Raw genomic sequence first — 13,879 nt, 5'->3', positions numbered from 1 at the left:
TTTAGCAGCTAGGGCTTGTCTACCTGGTACAGAAATGCACACTAGAGGGGTGCAAAGTGTAGAGTGCACTAAAGTGTAGAGTGCACTAAAGTGTTGTGCTCTAATTGCTCTGTGTAAACCCTGCTGTTGTGGTCTAAAAGGTACCTAGCAAGCGCTGATGTAGTCCCATTTGAAATAGTATTGCGTTAACATGCGCTAGGAATCTTTTCGTTCAGTGTAACTGCCATTTCCTGAAAACCTTCAAATTATACTTAAATTTTTCTGTCTAATTGGATTTGAGTTTGAAAGGTCTTGGGAAGGTTGGAGAAAGTTAGTAGTGCCTAGTATTGTTACTCAGTTGCTGCTTTAAATATTTATTTAAATAATTTAATCCACTGTAATTAAAATTAAACAATACACACCTTATATTTACAGTCTTCACCAGCAGACAGGATAAGGTCATTGACTGAGTTCCAATCAAGTTTTAAAATAACTCCATCATGGGCTTTCCACTGACAGGAAAAGAAATAAATTAAGTATACATTTAAATCTAGCAATTGCTTTACTATTATTTTTAGTATTTACTGTTTTTTATTCTGGTAACATTTATAGGCCCCAGTCAGGATCAGGTTCTAGTTGTGCTTCGCACTGTACAAATACAGCAGACACGGTCTCTTCCTGCAGAAACTTACAATTTAATTTAACATAACACACAATAAAGGGGGAGTGAGGACAAGGGTAATAATGTGGTTATGCACTTATATTTTGTCTAAGTGTCTCCACAATTTGAATGTTCCAAACTACAATAGGATTTTTTTAAATTTATTTTTAAAGCCTCTGCATATTCCTTCTTTTTTATTAAAAAAAAAATCAAAGACTATTTCTGTTTATTTGAAATTTCTGGGTTTTTTATTTTAAACCTCTGCTTGTTACTATTATTCTATTTAGGCCTCTCCCTAATTCAATATTTTCAGCAACGGCTTATATCTGTTTTTTCATCCTTTAAACATGGATCTATTTCTTAAACTCCATTTAAACTTCAAAAAGCCATTTATCTGTGTCCCCACCCCCCTTAAAATATCATTTTCACTCATTTTTACTGCTTACTTCTATCTGTAGATAGCTTTATTGAGAATATTAACATGACATATGTTCATATACGAGGTAAACTCTACATAACTATTTATACCTTATAGATTCTTGAGCCCAAAGACTGGCCATATTACTGACATCTTACTAATGAAACAGCTTTTACCATGTTCCTCATATAAAAGTTGTGCAAAGAAATAACAAATTAGTATTAAAATATCTGCTCCCTGTATTTGGAGAAAGAAATGTTCAATAGCTATGCTAGCTTTTTCTCCTGCAGAGAAAATGATGGTAGTCAGTTATTAGACAGATCTGCTGAACACTGCATAATGGGGCCTTGATGCTGATTGGGAATTTCAGGTGTTACCATAACTCTAATGAGAAAACAGATACAACCACCACTTCCCCCACTCAGATTTTACAGCAAATATAATTGTACATTAAACAGCAACATTTTTACCAAACAATCCTTTGATCTTTTAAAAATTTGGTAATAAAACTGTATATAAGGCTAATTTGCCATATTAATACAAGATATATATTATCAAAATCTGCTTTCAAAAGTAATACCAATATTGCTAGTATTAATTTACACACACACACACACACACAATATTGCTAGTATTACTTTACACACACACACACACACACACACACACACACACACACACACACACACACACGGGTTGCCAATTTTGGCTGGACGTATTCCTGGAGGTTTCTTCGCATGACATAATCTTTAATTAAAGATTAATCTTTAATTCCTGGGGACTCCAGGCCAATCCTGGAGGGTTGCGGCAACCATAAGACACACACAACCTTTGAGCATCTTCATATCGGCTCCTTTTTTTTAAGCTAACCACACAAGAAGTTTCTTCTTCCTTCTCCCAAAATATGAACATTATATATTTTAAACAAAGAAAACACCTAAAGATGTGGAGTGCTTTCAATATTAAATCAGCATGAGTTTGGGATTACAGAATTACTCATGAGCAGAAATACTGGGAATAATCTATGCAGATCACCCAAAACAGGTGTCACTAAAATGTTAACATAATATCTCACCAGCATGTATTCTGCATATGCTACATTATGTATAGAAAAGCTATTTTAGAAATATTTCAGGATGTTTTACAAAAGTAATCTCAATTATTTTTTTTAACCACTCCACTTGTCAAGTTGGATTTCCTTACTACAAGTTCAGGTATAAGACATTAGTAGTGGGGGGAAATGTAATACATTTAAGATTTCAAAAAAATTACAAAAAGAGATTCTGTACATAAAAAAAGTCAAGTCTGATATTTCTGAAGTTCCAAGAAATAGTGACAAGTGCTGTGTGGAAATCTCTTCCAACAGCATAAAGCTCCCATTTCTATCTCTGATAGGTCCTAGTATAAATGGTCAAAATTTCCATTTTAATTTTTTTCTGGTTTATTTTAATCCACTTTCAAAGTGGATTAAGCTAAATTGGAAAAAGGCCCTCTTATTCCAAAAGAAGCATGTCTGCACATTCCTGAATAGCTGTTCCGGAATATCTATTTCGGAATCTCCACGTGTAGACAAGGTCTTGTTTACTAAATGCTATTCAATTTCAGATCCTGTTCTGAAGACCAAATTAAAAATTTACTAATGGGATTTTCTACCACAAACATCACTATAGTATTTAAGTGTTCCACAAACATAAATTGATTTATTTTCAGAATACTCCAGCGAGAGAAGGAAGTATCAGAATCCCCATTTTACTGATAAGGAACTGAGCCATAGATTCAAGTCAAAAGGTCCACTAAATTTGGCTGCCAAATTTGAGACACCTAGTACCTGATTTTTCAGAGTACTCAGTATTATATAGCACTTAATATGTTCAAAGCATATTTAATTCAATTGTAGCTGTGAATGCCTCAGTACTTCTGCAAATCAGACCTCTAGGTCTCAGGTCAGACAAACAAACACACAATAAGTGACCACCTGTGAAACTTAAGTAACTTGCCAAGCATCACAGAAGAACTCTGTGGCAGAGGCATGGCTAGAATCCAGTTCTCTTGGGCAGCATTCAATAGCTGTAACCACAAGACCATCCCTTTTCTTTGTGCAGTCCTCTGCCTCATTCATTATACAGCTTCCAACTTTTGCAACAAATGAAGCAGTTTATAGAAAACTATACAACCCTGATTCACTCCCAGAGCAGGCCCATCCTGTGCACTGAATGAAACCCAGATCCCGTGGAAAAAATAGTATGGGATCATGTAATTGACGACTGTATCATAATGCATATGCACAAAAGGGAAAAATTAAGGTTGCACAGGTAACCTTAACTTTCACACTCCCTAGCTTTTGAGTTCTTGACTTTGCAATCTTAGTAATGTTCTTTTAATATAGCTGGTATGTGTGACTGAATGAAAAAAGGAGATTTTCTAAGTTTTTACAAAAGTAAACTAAAGAACCAGACATTTAATCATGTGGCATCATAAAGACACCCACAAGGGTTATCAGCAGGTTTGGAACCTTTAGTTCAACTGCAGAAACCTCTATCACTTGAGCTGAGTAACTCACAGTAATCATACATTGTTATCCTCTATGCGACCAGCACTAGAGGAGGATGATGTACATTCTTCCCGTGGTTTCAGATATTTGATAACAGCAGAGGAATGATGAGACTCCGGAAGATTGGGTTCCATTTCCATGCTCTGGAGGGGAGTGTGCTCTAGTGAGCACATTCTTCTGTCCATTTCCCCCACCCCCAGCTTGCCCCATCCCTTTTGCCCCATCCCCTCCAATGTTTTCCCTATCCCAGTCCTGCCTCTTCCCAACAACCCCTGGCTCCTTGTTGCAGCCCCATTCTCTTCATGTAGTCAGTCCAGTGTTCACTCCTTAGGCCACTCATCTCAATCTCCTTGCCCAGCCAATTCCATTCCTACTACCACTTCCACTTCTTGTTTCTCCTCTTCCCCTATCTCCAGACAGACTCTAGTCCCAGTGTCCCGTCCTGGCTCTTATATATATAGATACAAATTTATACCCGTGGATGTGGATATCCGCGGATATAAATCGGTATCCGAGGAACCACAGGGCTCTCCCAGGAACCGCAGCAGTGAAAGGAGCAGAACATGGGGCCGCCGCTTTTAGGAACCAGCACCCCACGCCGACAGCTCCTCAGTGAGGCTGTACTGCCCCCAGCCCTGCCCAATGGGGCAGGCACCAGGGTCACCAGCAGCTGTCACTGGTCACACTCTTGTGTTCGAGCGGCATGCATGCTCCCAGACAAGAGACGCAGACAGCTGCATGGCAGGGCTGGGGCAGTACATGTGGGGGCACTGGCTCCTGGGAGCGGCAGCCTCACATTCTGCTCCTTTCACCTCTGCAGTTCCCGGAAGAACCCCCAGTTCTGCGGATACCAATTTATATCCATGGACATAAATCTGTATCTGTGCAGGGCTCTACCTATACATTAGCTCTACCACAAGACTGGATTTTATCTCTTCTGCATTTAAATCAAGCAGTTTCCTCTTCTACGCTGCCTGGGCCCAGAAGGGGGAAAATAAATTCCCCTCCCTGGCTCTGTGCACAATTGCAGGGAGAATCCTGATCAGTCCCAGATTCGGTATGCTCAGCATAGACAGAATCTTTAGGGAATTTACCTATGAAGCTCGAGCAGGTCTTGAGTGAATATGTGCAAAGTGCTATTTTTCAAATGCTTATAACTCAGCCATATTTGGATGGATCTTCACAAGGACAGTAAAAAGGCATATATCTGACACAAAGGCTACTAAAAAAGGAGTACTTGTGGCACCTTAGAGACTAACAAATTTATTTGAGCATAAGCTTTCATGCATCCGATGAAGTGAGCTGTAGCTCACGAAAGCTTATGCTCAAATAAATTTGTTAGTCTCTAAGGTGCCACAAGTACTCCTTTTCTTTTTGCGTATACAGACTAACACAGTTGCTAGTCTGAAACCTGACAAAGGCTACTGCCTTCCAAATTTCAATTCCCCTTTCCAAAGCAAGTGGGCACTGAAACATCTCAAAGAAAAGGTTACCAATTTTTTTAATATGGGCAAAACAACATATTTTCCCTAGCCAGAAATGGCTAAACAATTTTGGTGAAATTTTCCAAAATTTTGTAGCCCAAATGGGTCAAGTTTGGCAAATATATAAACAACTCAAAACCATCTTATATTGGAAAGTGGCAAGCAATCTTAATAACAGGCAGTACTACCACGTATATTACTACATTTAAAATACATTTTGAATTTTGACTAAATAAGGGACATATATAAATGGCGCAAGCAAGGTATGGCTTGCTATGAAAGCTTCACAACACATCTTCACCAATCCATTTCAGTCTTGATCTGCAGCACATCTGTAATTCCAGGCCTCAATCCTGCAGATTTATATGCAAGCTTTACTTTAGGAACTGTGAGTAATCCCACTGACTTCCTTGCAGGATCGGAGCCCTAGTCTTTATTCTTTTAGTTTTTATTTAATTCTAGTTTAAAAATACTGCCCATATCAAATTGTGTGGTGATTTAGTTGTATCACTTATATGAAACTTTATTTTACTAGTAAAATATCACTGAAGCCTGATATGTAAATGTATATTAATGATACCTGTAAAACTTTAGCATTTGGTTGAAGAGGTTTAATAATCAGCTGCTTCCCTGATGTATAGAGAACTTTTTCTGAATCAGGGCCCCATGCTACCGAGTAAACTGGTGTTCCTGTAGAAAGACAGAAAAAATTGTATCTTATAAAGACGATTTGAAAAACATATGCAGAAATTATTAAAGGCACTTAAAATGGTTAATAAAACAATGTTGCTGAAACATTTGGAATTTGCATATTCTGAAAAGTCAAAGCAGAGCTGTTTTAATACTGATAGAAGAAATAATTTCAATATATTTACTAAATACCTTATTGATATTTAAGAACAACTGTGATGCTAAACAGCATAATTTAACAAGGCAAATCTACCTGCTCCTGTTGGTGATTCTACTGGGTGGCTACAGGAGTGAAGATGAATCCAATAGGCTAACTCTTAAAAGTCTTTAAAAGATGCCAGCAGGGACGTTACAAATGAATGATACCTCTTCACTTTTTCTTTCCAGCCAGCAGCTCTTCAGAGAATTATCATCTCTGTGCTCCCATCAACTGGGCTAATTGCTGCCATGGGAAGGGGTTATAGATGACTGCTACCTGGTTGATGTGGGAGAAAGAAAACTGTCCCTCAGCTAAGAGGAGTTGGAGGAGACCACCCTCCGTCCCTCACACTAACTTAATAGCAGCTCTGGCCATGTTTAGTGGCTTCCATGATAGTGGATACCACCACAGAAACAGTTATGCCATCATCATCTAAAGAAATCGTCTGGCCCCTGAGGGAAGTGACAAGTCCCACTGTATATAAAAATAAAAACATGGATGGTGAAATTTTGGCAAGATTGTCAACTGATGGTTGTACATTGGCTTATGTGGAAAGAATTATTGGTCTCATTTTAATTTCAAGTATATAGGTGCCCATGTCACTTTTAGCTCTAAATGGCATCCTTGAAGGCAGCCTTATCAAAGGTCAAAGATTAAATGGGTATGAAAATTGAACTGTTATTATTTTAAATCACTTTTGTATACAAACTACTTTATGGACAAATGCAGTCCCTGCCCCTTACGGTTTACAGTCTGAATTTAAACATGACTTGACAACTACTGACAAATAATGAGGCTTCAGAAGGGAGGGTACAGGATACAATAAAAAGATTAGGTTGTTGCTTTGGTTATCCATGTGCTCATCTTGATGGTTCTGTGTTTTATAAAATGTTTTTGTTGGCTTATTTATTGACTAGCCACTGTCCAGGCTATATACACTGTATATTCTGTGGAAATATGTGGAAGTTTCAATCTTCAGGTTTATGAGTCGGTGTCTTTCACCAGTGGTGAATTCATTTAATTTTTAAAAAATAACCCTGATACAGCATCATATAGGTTGTTAAATGTTATAAAATAAAGACATATGTCCTTGCAAGGTCAATGATTAACATAATTCATTTAAAGTGAAATCCCGGTCCCATTGACTTCATGGACATCTTGATATTGAGTTTCATCTGGAGTTGAACCACAGACCTAATCATGAAAAGCTTTGTATTCTATTATTACCAATATCCTGATGCACCTGCATTATTCTTTATCAAGTGTTTAAACATACATTGAAGCTGCTTTCAGCTATAATGCATTGAACTACAACTCTGTTCTGATCAGACTTACCAACTGGGAAAATGAAAGAACAGTGTACTTGCCTTTGAAAGCTGCATTAGTAAACAGAGGGTGAGGAAACCCAGAAAAGACCATTTCTGACGGACTCATTATTTCACTATTGATTTTGCCCCCTAAAATTGAAGGAAGTTCCATTATTCTACTTCTTCATGTTTCTGACCCAGAATCTGAGATTCACGTTTACCTCAGGATTGTACCTGAATTTCAATTTACAGAAAAGTATCAAATAATCAGAAAAAATTAGGTAAAATGTGAGCAAATCAAGACAACATGATTGTTAAAATGTAAGTTACCTATTCATACTACCACTCCCACCATTTCTACCATGGGTGATAGTGTAAAACTGTTTTCAGAGTAGCAGCTGTGTTAGTCTGTATTCGCAAAAAAGAAAAGGAGTACTTGTGGCACCTTAGAGACTAACAAATTTATTTGAGCATAAGCTTTCGTGAGCTACAGCTCACTTCATCGGATGCATGAAAGCTTATGCTCAAATAAATTTTTTAGTCTCTAAGGTGCCACAAGTACTCCTTTTCTTTTTAGTGTAAAACTGTGAAAGTGAAGAAAGATGTTAGCATACTTATAGAGTAAAACTGTCAAAAGCACTTCAGTGACTTAAGACCCAAAGTCCCATTTTTAAAAATGACTTAGGCACTGAATGAGTTAGAGTCTTAAGTTGCTTTTGAAAATATTACCCATAATATCTGAGGTCTTCTTTCATATCTTAGCATCAAGCAGCCTTCAGATTTTCTTCTCTACAAGGAAATGCTTTTACCCCTGCATTTGGCTGCTCCATTTCTGCTGCTCTTCCTCAGTGTTTGAACAAAGATGCTGTCCAAGAAATCCCTCTCCTGTGCTGCCAGTTGGTCAGAACTGACACCAGTCTTCTAGTAAAGCTATGGAGTGGTATCAGAAAGACGCATAAATTGGAGAAATGTACCTAAAACAACATTTTTATGTTTAGTGAACAGGAAAGAAATGAAGAGGCAAAGAAGTTAGTCAAGTGTGCTACAAATCACTTTGTGGTTTGCAGACTGAATTCTTTAATGACATTCTCATTAAAAGTTCTTGCTACTAAATGCTGTTCTGCCTTCAGAACCTTCTGCATTAATAACGAGTGATTCCACTTGCAAGTTATTCACATGAAATATGTCACTGCCACATACAGTGGTTCCATGCTAGGTGAGAGAGAGGAAAGAGAGAGCGCAAGCGCAGCTCACCACAAAAATAATAGAGCAGCTCCATTTAATGCATTGCTAAGAATCATAGGTTAACCCACCAATAATCCAACACTGCACATAGACTATTACACTACCACTGTAGATGAAGTAACATGGGTCTGGAGGGGTAGACTTTGTAGTTGGGATGCTCAACCCATGCTAGGCTAGCCTAGGCTAACTGCAGTGAAGATTTATCCCAGAGTACAAGAAATGTCAGGCAAAATATATGTTAGTACTGCTTGAAATACCAGGTGCGTCAATCTGTTGCTCTGTGATTTCAGCGGAATGCAAGAATATGAATGGAACACTGTAGGAGTACAGATTCTAGAAGGGATGACATGCAAGAAAATGGCTAAAAATCATGAGCAATGGTAGGAGCTGAGCAGCCTTAACTACAGGTATCACTACGAACTCTGCATAAAATACCAAGAATGTTCTCTCTTTCCCCCATAAGGGTTGACTCACATTTTAACCATCATGTCTCAATCTGCTCACATTTTATCTAAGTTTATCTGTTTGATACTTAGCTGTAAATTGAAATTCAGGTACAATCCTGGAGGCAAAAGTGAATCTCTCAGATTCTGGATCAGAAACATGAAGTGGAATAATGGAAGTTCCTTCAAAAGGGTTTTTTTTTCCTTCTGTTTTGTTTTGGGGGGTTGGGGGGAGTACAGTGATCAAGGGCAATAACAAGTGAATAAAATGGGTAAAACATTTAAGCAATGATAATTCTACCATCTTTTAATAAGATGACACAAAGATGATAGCAGATGATAACTATCTTGAATAATTTTGTAAGTCCAAAGCTGAGTACAGAGTTATGGTGTGATCTCACAAAACTAGGTTACTGGGCAGATGAAATTGCCAAATGAAATTCAACATTGATAAGTGCACACTGGAAAATATAATTCCAAGTACACATATATAATGGGTTTCTACTAAAAAAAAAAAAAAAGAAAAAAAAAAGATATTGGCCTCACCATGGAGTATCTGAAAACTAGTGCGCAGCAGCAATCAAAAAGGCTTATGAAATATTAGCAACTATTAGGAAAGGGACAGAAAATAAGACTGAAAATATAGTGGCACTATATAAAACCATGGTGCACCCACATTTTCAGTACTGTGTCCAGTTCTGGTTGCCCCATCTCAAAAAGTATATAGTGAAACTTCCAAAGGTTCAGAGAAGGGCAACAAAGATGATCAAGGGAATCAAACAGCTTCCATACAAGGAGAGACTAAAAAGATTATGGCTGTCAGCTTAGAAAAGAGACGACTATGGGGTGGAGGGCGGGAGATATGATGAGAGGTTTATAAAATCATGAATATTGGGAGGGAAAGTGCTATTTATCCTTTCCCACAATACAAAAACCAGGGGTCACCAGATGAAATGAATAGGCAGTAGGGTTAAAACAAACAGTAAGTACATTTTCCACACAACACACAATTGACTTATGGAAATCACTGCAATGGGATTTTGTGATGGACAAATGTATAACTGGACTAAAAAAAGAACTAGATAATCTTATGGAAAATAGGGCCATCAATGGCTATTAGCCAAGATGGTCAGGAATGTAATCCTATACTCAGGGCAACCCTAAACCTCTGACTGCCAGAAGCCAGGAGGGGAAGACAGGGATGGGATCACTCCAAATGCCCTGTTGTGTACACTTTCCCTTAAGCTCTAGTACCGGCCATTTTTGGAGTCAGGAAACTGGACTAGGTGGACCACTGGTCCAAACCATTATTGCAATTCTTATGATAAATTAAAAGATAAAGTTTAACACAATGACCATAATATAATTACTTAATGTTTTAATTGGCATAAGATCCTAAAAAATTCCCAATCAAGTCTGTGGGAACAGAGTCAACTTTCCGTCAATTTAGAATATTCTATCGGAGCCTGATCCTGTAAAGTGGACGCTAAAGGGGATGCCGTGCCTTGCAGGATCTAGCCCTAGATCAAACACAAACTGAAAGCAAAAGTAAAAGAAAGGTAAGATAGTCATTCACTGGTGCCCAGTTCTACCCTCAGACATATATGCAACTCTCAGCAAAGTCAATGGAAGTTCAACATGCATATCTCAGAGCAGAATTTGGCTCTTGCTTTGCAAGCTTTACAACACTAAGTTATTTGACTTGAAAATGTACAACCATGAAAAAGTGTTATCTGGCATTTTTGCATGTTATCAATTGAGAAATAGGGAATAGCATATATTGCAAAACAATTTATAAAAATAGATGTCAAAGGATTGTTGGCTTATCTTACTTTTCACACTGTAAATGTGAAAAACACATTATATTTGAGCTATGAACTTCCTTAAAACAACAGAAATACATTTTTTTGCCTCCACTCCTGTGGTTAAAAATGCCTTCGACGTGTTGAAAGGATTTAGATAATTTGTTTTAGAGAGAGATAAGGGTCTGACATTTAACCCAAACCCAGGTGCATGTGGTTTCTTAAAAAATGTCAAAAGGTCACATGATCTCAATGTACAAAGTCTGAAAAACAAAACCTAGTTGTGTGTCTTAACTGAAATAGACTACAAATGCAAGAAATTTCAAATACAAAATCAGCAACATTTTATAGTCATTAGAAAGGGAAATATTTTAAGAAATAGATATAAAAATAAATATTTTGCAGTTTGTCACACTAGCATTTCTAAACTATATTGCTTTAAAGTAAGTTTAAAAATATCTGGAAGGCTGTATCAGAGTTCAAAGCTTAGTTTACCAAACCAAACTCAAAAGTAGGTCTGTCTGTATGGCCCCAATTCAGCAAAGTACTTCAGCATGTGAGTAGCCTGACTTCACTAGGCCTGGCTCCTTCGGTTAACCTAGGCATGTGGTTAAGTACTTTGCTGAACCAGGGCCTTTAAGAGTTTAACAGTACAAATCAGCCAATCTGTAAAAGAGTACACTAGAACATATGTTAAAACATTTTATTACTGTTGTTACGTATTAAACTTTTGTCTTCTTTTTACGTGTGATAACTTGCATGAAAATAAAGGTAAAACATGGCTCTGTCATTAAGTTACACCATATTTGTATACGTCTCCTTTCTAGAGTGTGGTTAATCTGTAGAAACATCCCAATTTCAGGAGGGGTGGGAGAAACGCCTATGTTAGAACAGGGATGAAGAACATTCAAAAGTGAAAAAGGATCTAGGCAACAAGAGTTGGTTATCTGCATTCTCTTCTCTGAAACACAGAAAGAGACTGAAAACTGTCTGAAACTCCTAGGCAGTAATATAATAATTTTGGTATTTCTTTGAGGAGTGGTTAAAACAGGTCTTTCCTAAACAAAGGAAACTTCAATTTACGTATAAAAAGTAAACAGGTTCCATGAGACAGCAAGGAGACAAGACAAATCTGCATTTCAGCATACACGGGGAAAAGAAAGAGCACGGGACTACTTTTACTTCCAGACTCCATGTCACCTTACTTACGGTTTGAATAAACTTTGCTTTGAGGAGTCATCATTAAAAAAAACCCATTTCAAAGGGTGAGTGGCCTATAAAAGTGAGGGGCAAAATACCCCAAGTTCTCTCTCTCCCTATCTCTCTTTCACCTAAGACAACAAAGGAAGCAGCCTTTTGAGAGGGATCCTGGCATAAAAATTTGGTTGCTGGGAACTTGTAGTAAGGATTTTATCTTCAACCAAGTCTAATTTGTTAACTTTTAGCTAAAAGAAAGCATTTAATCTTTATTTCTCTTGTAACCATTTCTGACTTTAATACCTTGTACTTGTACTCACTTAAAATCTCTCTCTTTGTAGTTAAATACCCTTGTTTTATTTTTTAATAAAAACTAATCCGGTGTTGTGTTTAAACTGAATGGTGTTTGGTAACTCCAATTAAAGTACCAAACTGTCATATATTTGCCCCTTATAGGGGCAACAGACCTATAATACCTGAAGTGTCCAGGAGAGGATTGAACAGTGCAGAACATACGTTTTAAGGAAAATTCAGGACTGGGAGTATTGGAATCTCCCTGCAAGTAGTAACCAACGATTCTGGAAGCTGGAGTGTGATTGGTGTGTTGCTCACAGGCTGCTGGGGTCAGAGTTGCAGGACCAGGACTACAGGTTTACATAGATACTCAGGGTGTACCCTGCATGCTATTAGGCTGTTGGTGAGCAGCCCAGGTTTGCAACAGCAAAACATTGTGAGGCATCCAAGGTTATGGGGCAGGCCGTGACACAACCTTTCACTGGTCTGGACTGCACCCTGGAATCTGACAGTGAGTAAAGAGAGTAGCCATCCGTTGGAGGGTGTCATGTGCTGACTGCCAAGAGGTGAATCTATATTGAGCTAAGGGAAAGATCCTGTCATCTTGAGGGTAAGGGGGTAAACCAAAATATCATGAATACCCATTGTCTCAGGAGACATATGGTGCTGCTGGGCCCAGACAGAGAAACACTTCCGCTTGGCAAGATTACCAGAAAATGTTAAGTCCTTTCTGCTGTTAGTGAGAATGGGATATGCTTTCAGAACAGGAACATTCTAGGTCTGATGCCCATCCAAATACCAACCTGTGAGTTGAAGAACTTCAAGACTGAGATGTCTGACCCTGAGGTTCTCTTGAGTCATAGGTCCAGGAAGGGATGAATTCTGATGAGTGACTGAGTTGACAGATGTAGGTGACCCAAGAACCAGAAATGTCTGGGCCATTTGGGCATGATGAGCTCTGTTCTGACTAATCTTCTGCAGTATTCGAGGAAGCAATGGGATAGAAGTCAAATAGTCTGTCCAAGGAAATGTGACACTTCTGAGTCTGAGCCCGCCAAAGCCTCTGAACCCAAGCCTACTTAAATCCAATAGGTCATCCCTGAGCCAGAGAGTGTGATGGATCATCAGAGACTATTACCTGCAGGTCTTGTGATATGCCCTAGGTCATTTCACCAGGGTTCAGCCAATCCACAGGTGATGACCCACCAAGGTGATCCCAAGGTAGGGACACTGGCTCCTAAAGGAAGCACTCTCTTCTGTCTGCTCATCATCACTCCCTAATCAAGAACACTCCCACTGCCAGTAGTTTCAACAGACTGCCCTTGCTCCTACTCCTGCCAGCGCTTGCTTCAGCTTCTGCTCTAGTCTTTGCCTGTTTTCACGCTATCCAGCCCCTACTCCAACCTGCATCTGCTCCTGCCTCAGCCAGCAACTCTGACAGGGAGTAAGAGAGCACTGCCTCTGGAGAACTGGCCCTGAGTTCCCTGGAATAGTATGTTCTGCACTTCCTGTTTGTCACAGGTAGGGTGTCCCCACTGAGATGCTGTTCACCACTGAGCTGTGCAAATCCCACTCATGATCAGTGGCAAAGTGCCTGCTGAGATTGGCT

General features: G+C 38.7%; 1 protein-coding gene across 7 annotated transcripts in view; it reads right to left on the bottom strand.

Moving 5' to 3' along the window:
* IFT80 (intraflagellar transport 80) overlaps nucleotides 1-13,879 on the bottom strand; it is a 145,016-nt gene that overhangs the window by 76,361 nt on the left and 54,776 nt on the right. For all 7 annotated transcript variants that reach the window (XM_043491885.1, XM_038417223.2, XM_038417225.2 and 4 more), the window contains 2 exons: nucleotides 5,674-5,783; nucleotides 402-491 (listed from right to left, as the gene is read on the bottom strand). In XM_043491885.1, the coding sequence (XP_043347820.1) occupies nucleotides 402-491; nucleotides 5,674-5,783 (200 nt within the window). The remainder of the gene's footprint in view (nucleotides 1-401; nucleotides 492-5,673; nucleotides 5,784-13,879) is intronic.

Source organism: Dermochelys coriacea, chromosome 9 (assembly GCF_009764565.3).
Source record: "Dermochelys coriacea isolate rDerCor1 chromosome 9, rDerCor1.pri.v4, whole genome shotgun sequence".
NCBI classification, from domain to species: Eukaryota; Metazoa; Chordata; order Testudines; family Dermochelyidae; genus Dermochelys; species Dermochelys coriacea.
Note: the sequence above shows the minus strand (reverse complement) of the source record. Positions and strands in the feature narration are given on the sequence as shown.